The 17,225-nt window shown below is 37.5% G+C and overlaps 1 protein-coding gene across 1 annotated transcript in view; it reads left to right on the top strand.

The window, feature by feature from the left end:
- LOC121656908 (oxysterol-binding protein-related protein 10) overlaps nt 1–17,225 on the top strand; it is a 104,507-nt gene that overhangs the window by 21,745 nt on the left and 65,537 nt on the right. The window contains exons 3-4 of the mRNA XM_042012138.1: nt 13,312–13,391; nt 16,073–16,147. Of these exons, the coding sequence (XP_041868072.1) occupies nt 13,312–13,391; nt 16,073–16,147 (155 nt within the window). The remainder of the gene's footprint in view (nt 1–13,311; nt 13,392–16,072; nt 16,148–17,225) is intronic.

The raw sequence follows: 17,225 nt of genomic DNA, 5'->3' as shown, positions 1-17,225 counted from the left end.
AACAATTCTCGCAGTTTTCTATGATTGAAAAACTTACAAATCCTCCTAAACAGCACAGAGTTCCCTTCCACAGAGAATTGCAACGAATTTGCCAACTTTGTTCACGAAATAATTAGAACAATTAGACAAAATATTAATGTCACACAGTCAAACAAGAAAGCTACTCTGTGTCTAAAACCTAGAAATAACACTGATGTTATGTCACAATTTAATATGGTTGATTTAAAATGAATTTGGCATCTGAAGTCAACAATTTGCACTCTGGAAATGATACCAGTCGACTTTTTAAAAACAGTTTTAAACTCAGTAGAAAGTGATCTACTTACAGTTAACAACTCACTGGCATTAGGCATTTTTCCCAAGTCACTAAAGGATTCTAGACACCTCTATAATGAACAACTACAGACCTGTCTCTAACCTCTCTTTTATGTCCAAGATTATTGAGAAAGTTGTATTTCACCAGGTTAATGACTTTTTAAGTAAAAGTGTGAATCTTGATAAATTTCAGTCCGGCTTCCGACCTCGTCACAGCACTGAAACAGCTCTGGTCAAAGTGTTAAATGACATTAGGTTGAATACTGATTCTGGTCAAGTATCAGTCCTTGTTCTGTTGGATCTCAGTGCTGCGTTCCATACTGTTGACCCCAGAATCCTGTTGCACAGGCTGGAAAACTGGGTTGGACTTTCTGGAGTGGTCCATAACTGGTTCAGATCCTATTTAAAAGGCCAGAGTTGTTTTGTTAAGGTCTCCAAGAAAGACCAAGATAAACTCATCCATGTATCCAGTAGGCTATATTACTGTAATAGTCTTTAAACAGAACTTCCTAAAAAGCTCATCCAAAACGCTGCTGCTAGAGTTTTAACCAGAACTAAGAGATCTGAACACATCACACCTAGGCCTGTCACGATAAGCAGTAAGTCAATTAATTGCATTAATTGCATGATAAGTTTGCTGGCCACGATAATTTTCGTTTTGTTTTTTTTTTTTTTTTTTCTCTTTCTATCTTACTTTACCACAAACTGTGTATGACAACAGGTTTCACTATGGAGTATCTTGACCGAACGCTCTCGTTTCTTCCTATTTGACAGCAGCATGTTGCAGCATGAGACCGTGGTGAAGCATTTAACCCGTACGAGCCAGTATGCCACATTTGTTTTTCAGGGCTGCCAACTCTCACACATTGGCCATGAGACTCACGCTTTTGAGTGGCTTCTCACACTCCCGCGCTAAACCTCTGATTTCTCACGCTGAAATATACATTAAGAACAATGTCTGCTAATTGAGAGGTTTGGGAAGATTTCCAGTGGGCTGCATTACTTTTGGGACGGTGTCCTGGCATGCTTAGAAAAGCGCAGCGTTGCAACAGCAGCGGTTCATTCACTGCTCATAGATCAGTCTGATGCAGTGATAAGGGGAGATATTTCAGCTTCACAAACAGCAACGATGCGCAGTATATTTTTTTCTAGTTTTTTTATATATATATATATAATGGTACTAACTGGCAGTTTCACCGGCTTTCCTTGTCTGAGTTCCATGTTTAATATTTTTTTTATATACACTACTGCTCAAAAGTTTGGGGTCACCCAAAAAAGTCATGTTTTTTCCATGAAAACTCAGATTTTATTAAACAAATGGGTGGCAAAATCAGTAGAAAATATAGTCAAAACATTGACAAGGTTAGAAATAATGATTTGTACTTGAAATAATAATTTTGTTCTCCAAACTTTGCTTTCACCAAAGAATCCTCCATTTGCATCAATTACAGCCTTGCAGACCTTTGGCATTTTAGCTGTCAATTTGTTGCGCTAATCTGAGGAAATTTCACCCCTTGGTTCCTGAAAGACTTCCCACAAGTCAGATTGGCTTGATGGACACTTCTTATGCACCGTGCAGTCAAGCTGTTCCCACAGCAGCTCAATAGGGTTGAGATCTGGTGACTCTGCTGGCCACTCCATTATAGAAAGAATACCCGCTGACTGCTTCTTTCCTAAATAGTTCTTGCATAGTTTAGAGCTCTGCTTTGGGTCATTGTCTTGTTGTAGGACAAAATTGACTCCAAGCAAGCACTGTCCACAGGGTATGACATGGTGTTGCAAAATGGAGTGATAGCCATCCTTTTTCAATATCCCTTTTACCCTGTACAAATATCCCACTTCACCAGCACCAAAGCATCCCCAGACCATCACATTTCCTCCACCATGCTTGACAGATGGCGTCAAGCACTGCTCCATCATCTTTTCATTTGTCCTGCATCTCACAAATGTTCTTTGTGATCCAAACACTTCAAACTTAGATTCATCTGTCCATAAGACCTTTCTCCAGTCTTCCTCTGTCCAGTGTTTGTGTTCCTTTGCCCATCTTAATCGTTGCCTTTTGTTGGCTAGTCTCAGATATGGCTTTTTCTTTGCTACTCTGCCTAGAAGGCCAGCATCCTAGAGTCGCCTCTTCACTGTTGACGTTGATACTGGTGTTTTGCGGGTACCATTTAATGAAGCTGCCAGTTGAGGACCTGTGAGGCTTCTGTTTCTCAAACTAGAGACTCTGATGTACTTGTCCTTTCTAAATGTTCTTTAGAAAGGAAAGTTTATTGATTTTTGAAATGGTGTTCTTGCATTATTATGGCATTGTCATTATATTAGTTGAAAATGACAACATTATCACTTTGCGCAATATTGTCGCTTATTGCAATCATTATTAAGAAAAGTTATCGCATAGCAAAATTAGTTATCGCAACAGGCCTAATCACACCAGTTTGGAAACTGGTCCCAAGACTCAGGTCAACTTGTCCATACCAGAGTCCAGACTAAACATGGAGAAGCAGCATTTAGCTGTTATGCTGCAAATAAGTGAAACAAACTGCCAGTGGAGATTAAACTTTACCAAATGTAGACATTTTTAAGATCCTGGTTAAAAACAATAGTTTTCTTATGCACCTATGCATGAAATCTGCACGGTGACTTTTTTAATTATCTTGCTTTTAATCATTTTGATGTCATTTATTATTTTATTGTGATTTTTGCTATTTTTGTCTTACTACTTTTTGACATTTCTCTGCACCATCTATGATACTTTATTGTTTTATATAAAGCATTTTGAATTGTCTTCATGTCTTGTACATGAAATGTGCTATACAAATAAACTATCGTATAAGATAGCTGTCAAAAAGACGTATGCATGATTCTAAGATTTGTAGTCGTATTTTTGTGTTAATAAAAGTTTTGTGCACAAATCAAGGCTGTCATATATGTGCGTCTGGTCAATTTTGTGGATTAGGAGTTGTTTTATGTGAGTATGAATCTTAAAGCTGTGAGTGCAAAATCTTGTGAATACAACTCCAATTTCTACGAAGACAAAGTCTCCTATTCTGTGTGGACACGAATTCACGTTTTTGGGTACGAGTAGAAAAGTATTCAGATGACGTCACAAGGGAGGAGTAATCAATCTGCCGATTGTACAAAACACAACAAGCTCCAATTTCAAAGATGGCTGAAGAAATTGCAGCGGGAGGAGCTACCGGCTCAAGTGAAGCATCACAGGTAAGATGTTCAAGCGGTCTTTATTTATATATTAAAGAAAAACATACTATTTTCAATAATATTCTTTGATTTAAAGACGTACTGCTATAGTTTGCCATGTCGGGTAGTGCTAGCATTAGAAGCTGGCTTGTGCTATTAGCATTGATGTAGCGTGGAAACTGTAAAATGTTTATTCTTAGACAATGTCGATTGAAATGCGACTTTTATGGATTTATTAATTACGCTATTTAGTCGATCAGTCTGTCCTCGCCAATCCTCTTTTCCATTTACCCCACTCCCTTCGTCCACCTTTTTTTTTTATTCCACTCCTGCGTTGTTCAGAAGCTGAGGATAAATCAATCCATGTACCGGTGAATAACCGTATTTATTATATATGTCATGATATGCATATTTATGTAATCTTCTCTGCCATAAACACGATATTGCGGGGGTTGCGGGGGCGTTTGAGTGACGTGACCTGGGACGCCGATGGAGTGAAGAGACTTAATTCCTCCCAGTAGAAAGTTGCAATGGATTTCTTTAACCATCACTATTACTCTGAAGTTGGTTAAGTACCGCGTAAAACCTCATAGGGCAAATATCTGGCATATTTCCTCCCTGAGCATCATCTTTGTCATCTGATCAACCAGCGGAGCACCGTTGCTAGGGGCATTGGCGTCCCTAGCAACGGTGCTCCGCAAGTCGTGTTATACTGTTTACAAAAATGACAATCCATTGCAACTTTCTACTGGGAGGAATTAAGTCTCTTCACTCCATCGGCGTCCCAGGTCACGTCACTCAAACGCCCCCGCAACCCCCGCAATATCGTGTTTATGGCAGAGAAGATTACATAAATATGCATATCATGACATATATAATAAATACGGTTATTCACCGGTACATGGATTGATTTATCCTCAGCTTCTGAACAACGCAGGAGTGGAATAAAAAAAAAAAGGTGGACGAAGGGAGTGGGGTAAATGGAAAAGAGGATTGGCGAGGACAGACTGATCGACTAAATAGCGTAATTAATAAATCCATAAAAGTCGCATTTCAATCGACATTGTCTAAGAATAAACATTTTATAGTTTCCACGCTACATCAATGCTAATAGCACAAGCCAGCTTCTAATGCTAGCACTACCCGACATGGCAAACTATAGCAGTACGTCTTTAAATCAAAGAATATTATTGAAAATAGTATGTTTTTCTTTAATATATAAATAAAGACCGCTTGAACATCTTACCTGTGATGCTTCACTTGAGCCGGTAGCTCCTCCCGCTGCAATTTCTTCAGCCATCTTTGAAATTGGAGCTTGTTGTGTTTTGTACAATCGGCAGATTGATTACTCCTCCCTTGTGACGTCATCTGAATACTTTTCTACTCGTACCCAAAAACGTGAATTCGTGTCCACACAGAATAGGAGACTTTGTCTTCGTAGAAATTGGAGTTGTATTCACAAGATTTTGCACTCACAGCTTTAAGATTCATACTCACATAAAACAACTCCTAATCCACAAAATTGACCAGACGCACATATATGACAGCCTTGATTTGTGCACAAAACTTTTATTAACACAAAAATACGACTACAAATCTTAGAATCATGCATACGTCTTTTTGACAGCTATCTTATACGATAATAAACTTACCTTGCCTTCCCTTGCTTTGCATACCTGAAGGAGAGCAGCTCAGCTTGCTTTTCCCAAAGTAGTTCCATATATATTTCTTGTATCACCATATAAACAGGTGTATATTTGCATAGAAGCAGCTCTCTTCAATACAAGCAAAAAAATTATGTCTAATCACAGCTGAGCTTGTGCACATCACAGAGAAAAGTATCTGGTTTAGATAGATGGATGCTTGCTCTGCTGGAAAGTGGTCCTTTCAGAATGAGTGATGCCTGTGGATAATGACGAGAACAAAGAGGGAAGCTAGTTACTGGATATTTTTGCAGAGAGACGGCTCAGAACAGGTGTTTCAGTGTGAATGCTGTGCTCTCTTGCAGAAGCGAGCAACCACTCCCAGTGGGAGAGCACATCTTAGGTGGTTTGTGAAGGTCTCATTTTCTCAGAGTTGCCTCTTCTCTTAAAGGGGGCCTTGTAGACGTTCTCAAGGCACAGATGTCAACTGACAAGTGCAAATTGAATTCATGTTGGACTAAAATGATTTCCACCAGCATGTCAAAATACTTCGACTAAAGAAATTATGTGGTTCTAACGTTTTGTTATTATGAAGATGCCATTTCTTACATTGTTATTAAGTGACTGTGTATGTGTATGATTTTTTTCTTTAAAGTTCACATTGTAAGTAGCTCTGCAGCTTACAGGCCAGCAGCTGTCAACACAAGCTTACATAAATAGCATACCAAAGTTTTAACCAGTTGCCAGGCAACATTACACAGCTGAAACAAGTCCAAGTCCAGCTTTACTTAAATTTTTTTTGTCCTTTTTCTGTTGTATTATTCCTACTTCATGTCGCAAAGCTTATAAAATTTCTTAACTTCATTGAAACACAGAGTGCAATACAGCACTTGTGTTTTGTTGCCAGCCAGTGTTGTGAAAGGGTTCTAGGGCAATGGCGTCATTGGACGGTGAAAAATAAGATGCGTCTAGAATGGAAACATGAAATGGAAAATAACTGGCATTTGCAGAGCGATTTACTTTGCAAACTGTTTTAGCAGAGCAGCTGTTTCAGACTCCCTTAACTCCACTTCTATGTGGACAAAACATCCAAACAATATACAAGTAGGCAAAATGATCTAAACTCGTTATTGTGTGGATAGGGCCTCAGTTAGGTCATTTTGTGAATCTATTGCTCAATGTGAAGAGTCACTTCCCTCCCTTTGATTTTATCAGACAACCGTAGCATGACACATTGGCATAACAGTTAAAATTCAACTGAAATTCTAGTTTAAAAGACAAAATGCATAAACATTTCTCAAAAGTGCATCATGTCACTTTAATAGAAAAAAAGACAATTCATGTTAAAAACAAAACAATATTTGTAGCAGTTTGTCATTTCCTGTTTCTGGTGTTTACCACTCTTATCCAAGAAATCTTGCAGCTGTCCTTAAGTTGTTTGCTTTACCGCTTCATATAATTTTAGACCAGGTCCAATAAAAAAAAATAAATAAAATAAAAAACAGAACATCTCGACTCATCAATTCTGGACTAAATTATCCTACAGATTTAGGCTCTTTTGAAGACACTTTGCACTTTGTGAAACCAATACTAATTTGTATACATTCAACAGTTTGACCTGTTTTTAGGCCAGGTCAAACTGAAAAACCACAATATTTAGGCTGGTTAAATATAAACTTTTTGCACTCTTTAAGATAACAGTCTAGGTTTGCCCTTGAAGTTCATCTTATTTGTCTTGTATCAGTCAGCCAGCATAGTCACTTCTCTGCCATCCTGGTTTTGACTTGAAAACATACACTGAAGGACTTCTCAAATGCCAAAATACAACTGAGGGGGGAGAGGTGAGAGAAGGAGCTATGAGTGAGGATATACCTGTTTATCTTTTAGGGACATTTTTGGGCACCTGTAACGCCAGAAGGAACATAGTATATCAATCCTGTATTTTAAAATGAATTTAAAGATACATTTCTACTTTTTTACGAACATATTTGATGCTGGTCAGACAAAAATAAATACAGAAGGTGATGGGCTGTGGTTGTGTTACAGATATAATTTTTTTTGTTATTTAGGTTTTATAATTTAGGGGCTCCATAGCTTTAATAATAAAACATTTGAGACCACATCCTTGTTGGATATAGGATGCCTTTCCTCACATTACTCAGCTCAACACTAGGTTTCTTTTGAAAAAGAGCAGCTTAATTTATCATCATGGAAAGTTGTAAAAACATTTGAGGCTGTTTTCCATCATTACACCACCAGAGGAGCTGTTCTGGATGCTTTTAGAAAATTTGATTAAAACTTCCATATCTTGTGAGGTTTTTCATCTTGTTTAATCCCTGCTCTAAAACTACAGTCTAGATTTTTTATTCATGCTCATGCTCATTTTAGTGTGTTGACTCATTACACTGTTTTGTGACAACTAATGCAGAATGCTTCAGATATTTAACTTGGACCTCAGTTATGCCTCAGTGGAATTGTTTCTGTATTCAATTTTGATTTCCAACCTGTAAATTCTATCTTACTTCCAAGACTGTAATCACAACATTTGAAAGTTTAGACTCCCTGGTTGCTTTCTTTCCTTGTTCTGGCTCATTGAACTCATCAAGAGACTCAAACGGAGTGTTAGAGATGGGGACGAAGCCCAATGTTTCTGGCAGACCCAAAGCAGTGTTTAAGCCATGATCTGTAAATAAATCTTTAGAGTCTAATGTGCTCATTCATCCAAAGGTCTGTAAAAGCTTGGGTGTCCCAGTCCTGTTTTTTTTTCTGTTCCACAAGGGTGCCCTGCCACGCTGTGTGAGCAGTGCTGCAATGAGCTCCTAATAGACCATTTGGTGAAGCTTGTTTCTGCACACTTTATAGACTATACATATAGGAGAAGAATCAACTGTGGTCAAAATAAAGCTTTAAAAGAGAGAAAAAAAAGAAAGAAACAAAAATAGTATAGCTGTATTTTGTTAGCTACCCAATGGTGTTTTTGTCCTCTCATTTTGTTTTTTAAAGAGCAATGCCCTTGTTTTGTTTGCCCCTTGCAGACTCATAGACATAGTTTTTTTTCCACTGCTGTACAGATGGTAGATGTGTTATTATGGGTTTGGAGGTGTTATTGTTGAAAAAAATGTGGTCAACACATCTGTTGGACCTCAAGAAATCTCATAACTTCTATTGAAGAGAAAACAGAAAAACTCCAACTGGAACCTCCACTTTTTAGCCGGTCTTTGCAAATTCAGTGGGTTAAATTGCATCTCTATTTTTGTTAGTTTTATGTTGTATTTAAATTCTGATCCATTATCTTGCAGATTGTCTCTCAAAATAAGTCAATGATGAACCATCCATCCATCCATCCATCCATCCATCCATCCATCCATCCATCCATCCATTCATCCATTTTTCTTTCCATCTCTTTGACTGGGCCTATTTTAATTTTATGGGAGACGTCCACAAGACATCCTCAAACCAATTCAACCGGTTCATTTTGATGTGAAGGAGCAGTGACTCTCTTGGGAGCGTGTTCTGAATAACTGAACTTCTTACCCTTCCCAAAGAGTGGGGTCAGTCAACATTCCTCACTTTCTCATGTTCATTGAACTCCCATTTGTGAGCAAGATGAAAGGATACTTAAACTCCTCAACATCAGGGAGTTCATCCTTCAAACTGAGGACGATGGCCTCTGACTTGGGAGTGCTAATTATCATCTTGACTCTAGACTGCCTGAGTATCTGCTGGAGGTTGATGCTTAATGTGGTCGATAGAACCAAATCATCTGCAAAAATCAAAGATACAACCCTAAAATGACTACTTTCTAAGTTTTCTAAGTTCTCCTTGGTTGTAAATACATTGTTATTATGTAAATGTTTAAATAGTTTAAGCACACATAGACATATGCAGCATGCAATCTTTAAAACTTACTTTGTCCTACAGTTTGACTGAACTCTACTTGATCAGTCTTATCATAGACTTTTGAATAATTTGTGAAATGGGATCAGAAGGATATTATTCTCCAGTTGGACCTCCAGGGGGGAACAACACAAGCTGACAAGTCAGCGCTCTTCTTTATCCAGAAGGCTACTTCTTGCTCTATTAGTCACATGTCTAAGCTTCAGTTAACTGTTTGATGGGAGGATGGAACATTTCTTTGCCAAGAGGAAAACCACAATCTTGCAGACAGTATCAAGCTGCTTTCTGTGCTGTTCGCAAATTGGCCAAATTAATTGTTTGTGCTTCTTTGATATTAGGAGATGAGCTCAGTGTAGATGAGAAAATGTAGCAGTCCAGATGTGATACCAGCCTTTAGGACACTATTTAGAAAGTAACAGGATGAAATATTCTGGGAGACAGTCTGCAAGTTGAGTAATTATCTGACAGCGAATAAAACCACAGGCTTCCAGCAGGTTGGACTCACTGATGCTTTACACACAAATGTTTTTCCTAATTATATAAAAACGCTTCATTGATCACTATAAAACATGGCCATTGTGTCTCTGATTTGATTGAGACCCACAACAATAAATATTGTTGATAGACTTGGTTATCTTTGGACAGAGTGAGACCAACTGTATTCTTTTTGTCTCCTGCCTTTATTATAACTATGTATTGCAAATATATACTGCCTCTTTTGTGCTGTATTGACATATGAAATAGCATGCTATTTGATGGTTTAGGAAATCCAAACTTCTTAAATTAAACAGCTTGATGTGCCATCATGTTCCCTATGGGGAACAGGATGGTCTTCATGGACAAATGAATTCAAGTTAAATTTATCAATCAGTACTTTATTAGCTGTTATTTTATTATATTCATATTGTTTTTAAAATTTCATTACATGTAATTGATGTATAATCTCTCATCAGCATATTTCTTTATTAAAATATGTTAATATATACTCACAACCCACTTAAATAGGTTATTGGAGTAAGGCAAGGCAGTTTATTTGTATAGCACATTTCATGCAGAGGACAATTCAAAGTGCTTTACATAAAACAAAGGCATTACAGATATTTAGAAATAGTAAAGAGCAGCAACACATAAACACAATAAAATAATAAATTACATTAAGATGATTAAAAGCAAGATAAGTTAAAGAAGGTAACATGCAGATTTCATGCATAGGCGCATGAGAAAAGACATTTTTATAACCTGGATTTAAAAATGTCTAAATTTGGTGAAAGTTTAATCTCCACTGGCAGTTTGTTCCACTTGTTTGCAGCATAACAGCTAAATGCTGCTTCTCCATGTTTAGTCTGGACTCTGGTCTGGACTAGTTGACCAGAGTCTTTGGATCTAAGAGCTCTGCTAGGTTTATATTCTCTGAACATATCACAGATGTATTCTGGGCCTAAACCATTCTGGGATTTGTAAACAATCAGAAGGGTTTTAAAATCTATTCTGTGACTGAATGGAAGCCATTATGTCATTTAACACTTTGACCAGAGCTGTTTCAGTGCTGTGATGAGGTCTGAAGATGGACTGAAATTTATCAAGATTTCCACTTTCATTTAAAAAGTCATTAAGCTGGTGAAATACAACTTTCTCAATAATCTTGGAAAAAGAAGAGAGCTTAGAGACAGGTCTATAGTTGTTCATTATAGAGGCGTCTAGAGTCCTTCTCTTTAGGAGTGGCTTAATAGCAGCTATCTTTAGTGACTTGGGAAAAATGCCTGATGCCAGTGAGCTGTTAACTATCAGTAGAAGATCACTTTCTACTGAGGTAAAAACTGTTTTTAAAAAGTCGGATGGTATCATGTCCAGAGAGCATGTTGTTGATTTCAAATGCCAAACTGTTTCTTGTAGGATTTTTAAATCAACCATTTGAAATTGCAACATAACATCAGAATTATTTCCGGGTTTCAGACACAGAGTTTTCTTGTTTAACTGTGTGGAATTAATACTTTGCCTAATTGTTTACATTTTTTGGCTAAAAAAGTTGGCAAATTGGTTGCATTTCTCAGTGGAAAGGAGCTGTGGGCTTATCTGTATAGGAGGATTTGTAAGTTTTTCAATCATAGCAAACATAGTGTGAGAATTGTTGACATTCCTGTTAGTCATTTCAGATAAATGCAGCTCTCTGGCCTTGTACAGCTCATTGTTATAGACACACAGGCTTTGTTTGTACAGCTCATGGTGAATTTGATGTTTATTTTTCCACCATTTCTGCTCAGTTTTTCCGCATTCTCTTTTTAGGCTGGTAACCACAGTGGTGTTTCTCCATGGTGTTTTCTGTTTGCTCAAGTTGCTCTTGATTCTTATCGGTGCAACAGCATCCATTACATTCAAGATTTTCAGATTGAAATGATCCAGGAGTCCATCTACTGACTCTGCACTGGTTGTTGGTAACATGGCTATGGCCTCCACAAACTTAGCACTTGTTCTTTCATTAATGTACCTCTTCCTAACGGAGGAGCAGGTCGGTTGGACATTCTGAGTGATCAGTAAATCAAACAAAATACAAAAATTGTCAGACAAGGCCAAGTCAGTGACCACAACAGAAGAAATATCAACACCCTTTGAAATAGCCAGGTCCAGAATGTAACCTTGAATGTGGGTCGGATCTTTTACATGTTGCCACAGACCAAACATGTCCAATATGGAAGAAAATTCCTTGACATTCCCCTCCGTCATGTTATCTATGTGAATGTTAAAATCCCTAGTTAAGATGAAATGGTTAAAATCAGTAGAGATAACCGACAATAATTCAGAAAATTAATCAATAAAATTTGCACAATGTACTGGACGTCTGTAGATGATTAGAAATAGGATTTTAGGAATGCCCCTTAAAATAAAAGCAAGATATTCAAAAGAAGTAAAATCAGCAAATGAAATCTCTTTACACTGGAATGAATCTTTAAATGAGGCAGCTTATTACAGGAAACTCAGTACAGGAAACTCATTGTCATTTTCAAAAACAAGTTTGAGATGATTTGAGCTGGGTGAGATGGTGCAATATTCTACTGGAAGTAACCATCAGAAGGTGGATACACTGTGGACATGGAAGAATGGACCTGGTAAGCAACAATACTCAGGCTAGGCTCAGGTGGTACCAAGGGGCCAAAAATGTGCATAGACAATTTCCCCACACCATTACACCACCACCACCAGTCTTAACCATTGATACAGGGCAGGCTGGATGCCTAATTTCAACCCTACCATCTGAATGTTGCAGGTGAAATTGAGACTGATAAGATCAGGTAACTCTTTTCTAATTGCCTATATTTCCAATGTTGATGGGCCTGTAGCCTAAGTTTTCAATCCTCAGATGACAGGTGTGACACCACATGTGGTCTTCTGCTCCTCCAGCCAATTTACTTCAAGGTTTAAGGGTGTTGTGTATGCTGAGCTGCAGGCAGTAGCTGCATTGGACCCCATCAAAATTTATTCAGAAACTTTTTACTTTTGCCTTTTATCATATCAAGCCAGTCTTCCCTGTCTCCTCTGAACTCTGATATTCACAAGTCCCTTTCATCCAGACAACTGCTGCTCACTGGATAGTCTCTCTTTTCAGACCATGCTCTGTAAATCCTAGATATGGTTTTGCTCAGACCAGACCAGCCCATCTGGCACCAATGTCAGTCATATAAATCCTCTTTGTCCTTCATCCTGATGCTTGGTCTGAACTTAAGCAAGTTATCTTGACCATGTCTACATACCTAAATGCATTAAGTTGCTGCTGCGTAACTAATTAGCTATTTGTGTTAACAAGTAATTGAGCAGGTGCATTGAATTGAGTGAGCATAAATTGCTTGACTAAATTTGTGTTTGTTTTTATTGGCTTAAACTTGTAAAATTAAAATACATAGAGAAATTGGAATGTCTGTAATAGTGAATTGTGTTCCAGTTGTGCATAAATTTCCTTAACTAGCTTTATGTTACAAAATTGTGACATTGTGTTAGATACAGTATCAAATCCTCTTACACAGAATTTCAGTTTTTCCTAAAATAATGTCATAATTGTGTTTTTCTGCTTTGCACATACATTTGTGGCCATGAAAGTGGCTGTACAGCAATAAAAAACTGGGTGATAACTACTGAGAAATGTATGTTTTATCACTGAAACTGACTTTGTTGTAAACTCACCTAAGGGCTAGTATTATTCTGATTGTCTTTTGTGTTCAGCATTGATTTTATTGCATGCATTTTTTTCTCTCTCTGTTTGTAGCTTCGGATGCCAAGGAGCAGCAGTTTTGGATCAGTCAGCTTCAAGCCTGTGCCAGACGCCACTCCGACAGCAGTGCCAAGGTAAAAAAAAATAAAAAATAAAAAATCTATACACATCACAACAGCGTTACACAGATATGAACACCTGTCCAAGCTCTTAACATCTACTAAGTATCAGGATCGTAAGTGAGTGGAAAGTCTTGACCTTTCATTGGAGATTGTTGTTCCCTTGTGTCTCTGTTTATAAAAGTAATATTTTTTCCATTTCTAAAATACATTCTGGACAGCTTCCCCATTTGCCAGTCTCTTCTCGGTGTAGGAGCTCACAAGTGCCCTCTTTTTGCCTTCAGTTCAATGACTTTTAATGAAACAAAAGGTCCCAGATTCTCTGCATTTTTTCATTAAAAATGGCATAACTTCTCTTTAGACTAATTTTGTATTCCTTCAAGAGTTTCATTTAGTCATAAGGTGTTTTTGAATTTAGCATTAGTCCTCACTTTATACTAGGCCTATTATTCTCACCTTTCTGAGCTGCTAAACTGCCTGTGTTCTAAAATTTTCACAAGCTACTTATGCTCAGAAGTTTCCACTAACTCAAGATTTGTAACTCTACACTGTGCAGCTAGCTGATGCTATCAGAACGTTAGCTTGATAAAACCTTACTTAACACAAACATAGTCCATTTGGGACTTTATGTAGCACAGAGCTTTTCTTTCAAGATCATTTTAATTCCAGTGATACAGAAACAAAAGCTAGGACAATTTAGATGCTAAATGTAACTGAATGATAAACTAAGCTAGCTAGTTATTGTAATAACTAGCTATTTTAGTTAATATAGCAATAAATATAGCATTTATCACATTATTAATTTTTACCACTTCTTAGTTTGTGGCTGCTACTAATCTTTTTATACATATATTTTGTGTTAATAATTATTTACAGTATATATTTCAACATAAGATAGATGTAGTTTATAGTTAGAAAAGAGTTGGTGTATAGAAGCCTTAAAGAACCACCACTCTACCTCTAATCCACACCCACCAATTTGCAAAATATTAAAGGTTCTTTTGAAATCCTCTTTAGTAAAATGATCATGGTCATTGTGAGGATTTTGGTCATTGATTTATTAAAACAACAAAATCTGGAATTCTGCTTTATGATCATAATTTCCTTTCCTCAGGTATGTATTTTCTCTTTCTGTCAGTGTTTCATTATCCAAAGCACTAAAATGCATAAACTCTAGTTGCTTAAATTAGCAGACTTTTATAAATCTTGTGGCCTCACAATGTGAGAAAGCTGCAGTTTAGTTAGGCTATTGGATAACAGTGAATGAAAGTGAAACATGATTTGAAAGTTTTAAATCGAAGTTGGTTCATGAGCATTTTAAGTTCAACACACATTATGTAGAGGTCCTTTTTCTGTTGCATAAATACATATCAGAGTGAAGTGCAATCTCAGACCTCAATATCCTTCCTAGGATGCCTGCAGACAAGTTAAAATGCCTCCAAATTGTTTGTGTGTGTTTGACTTTCTCACCATACCATGCTAGCTAAAAAAATAAAGGACCTGTGGTTAAATAAGGGTAAATAAGTATTAATTGTAAAATAAATGAGCCAAGCCATAACTTGCTAAGTTAAATAGTAATTAAGTTATAAAGGTATTTAAAATATACGACCACAGTGAAGAAGAATTAGGAACGCTGTGTAAAAGCTTTGCAGAGCTCATCTTCAACATGTCATTTGAAACTTGCCGAATTCAAGTTTGTATGTTTTCTTTTTTGCTCTTCTGTTGACATAAGACTGAGCTGTCGGTAAAGATGGTAAAGTAGCAAACCCATACTGCTTTACTTTAGGATGCATGTGTAAATGCCTTGAGCATCAATGTGCTTATATCCCTGTGGGCTCATTGCTGACAGATTACTTACAGGACTGACTGCAGTATAGCTCCACAACCAGCCTTTCTGGGCTTCATGGATTTATATTTGGGTTTGTGGAGTTTCCTGGGTTTTGTGTGGGCTTCATGGGATTATTTGGCATATGTGTGCATGTGTTGACTGTACCTCTGTGGGCTGTATCCCCATCTGCCTGATCCAGTGAAGAAGAGGCGCGTTATAGAGCTCCTTCTGGAGCTCCTCCATTGCCATTTAAATCAGCAGCGCGTGGACGAGGAAGATAACCTGAAGTTTATTATTTAGTTTGTGAACTTCTAATGTTAAGTTTGGTTTATTATTTAGTTTGTGAACTTCTAATGTTAAGTTTGGTTTTTAGACTTAATATAAAAATGGATGTAGCTACCATAATTGCCCTTAGGTTTGGATCTGGATCATACACTGATTAATTAATGTAGAAATGTCCAATTAGTAATGAAGGGGCACTTTCTAACATCTGTAAACCTGTTGTTTTTTTTTCTAACCATTTTAACATGCTGTAGGCCATAGATTAAAATATACAAGTTGCTTCCTGTATGAAATGTTAAGCTTATATATTATGGAGAGAAAATCAACTCAATGTCATTGTGTGTGTGTGTGTGTGTGTGTTTGTGTGTGTGTAATACGTGGTTTGTAAACTGTATAAAATATTTTGTATGTATGTTCAAATGCACGCACAAATATCTAGAAATTATACACACAAAATAGTAAATAAAGTCTTGGCCACCCCGTGTATAAAAGTCTAGCTCTGCCACTGGCTGTCTTAATACAATATGTACAACATTCTGAATCTTCTTTCATACTGTTGTTTGGTTTTTTGTGTTTTTGGTTCCAGGTGAGGAAGTTGAAGGGCTCAGATGAACACCTGAGTGTGGATAAAGCAGGAGCAGGAGGAGGGCAGGAAGTGCTGGTGAGTGAACAACACACATACTCATACAGAGCTGTTTTCACTGCTCTTGACAAAGACTCTTTCGCGGGTCTCTTTGAACCATTTAACACCACAACCTCATTATACTGCCTCATTCCTGGCTCGCTTATTCCATATGTAGCTTTTCAAACTGCTGCACAGCTGGTGCGAGCGGATAGTCCAATTATATCACTCAGCCGTGTTAAGAAAAGCAATGAAAGATGGGAGAAAAATGGATAAGCAAGGATGAATGGAGGGAGGAGATATTAGGTTTTTCTTTTTTCCTTCTGGCTGCTTTTGTTGCTGTTTGGTGTGTGGGGTATTTCCATGGCGGCAGCTGTCATTACAGTCACCGTGGCTGTGCTCTAATCCTACGCTGAGTCACAGTGTCTGCCTCTAAGATTGTTATCGCAGCTACTTGGCTGATGAGGCAGCCAACAGCAGAAGCTCAGCTACATCTCTGATAACAGACCTGCGTGACACAGAAGGTGTGGCAGGATTTATTTCTCACCAAAAGGAAAAAAAGGAAGGGGTTCATGCTCACTTCAACATCAAGAAAGTGAATAAGGGTGCTGATATATTATTATTGATCAATTCAGGTGAGATCGAATAGCAGAAAAAAAATTATTTCTGTGAAAATTACAACCTTCTTCTTCAGAATTTCTTTTCTAATCTAAGATCATATCACCTGCTTAAGTTACATTACAAAGCTCATCTGGAGTTTTTAAGCTAGCTGATGGACTTGCTGTGTAAATATTTTACATTGTGGCATAGACCTGATGTTACTCCTGAGGTTGGGCGATTCATAAAACTTCATTTTAAATGTTTTGCTAATTTTAACAGAATTTCTGGTTATTCGCTCAGGTTGAGCTAAAAAACTGTCCTCAGCTTTCTCTGGTGCTGGAGTCACAGAAACCGTTGTTGTGATTCGAGCTGGGATTGGACACAGAGAAAGAATGGAGTTCAGGCTGGAGTCAGGATGTTGAATATTTATGTAAGGGACCTTATCCACCAAGCTGACAGTCGCTGTGTGACACATCTTGACCTTTTGTTGAATGGTGTCTCTTGTATTTTCAGTGTG

This window comes from Melanotaenia boesemani, chromosome 17, assembly GCF_017639745.1.
Source record: "Melanotaenia boesemani isolate fMelBoe1 chromosome 17, fMelBoe1.pri, whole genome shotgun sequence".
In the NCBI taxonomy this organism is placed as follows: domain Eukaryota; kingdom Metazoa; phylum Chordata; class Actinopteri; order Atheriniformes; family Melanotaeniidae; genus Melanotaenia; species Melanotaenia boesemani.
Note: the sequence above shows the minus strand (reverse complement) of the source record. Positions and strands in the feature narration are given on the sequence as shown.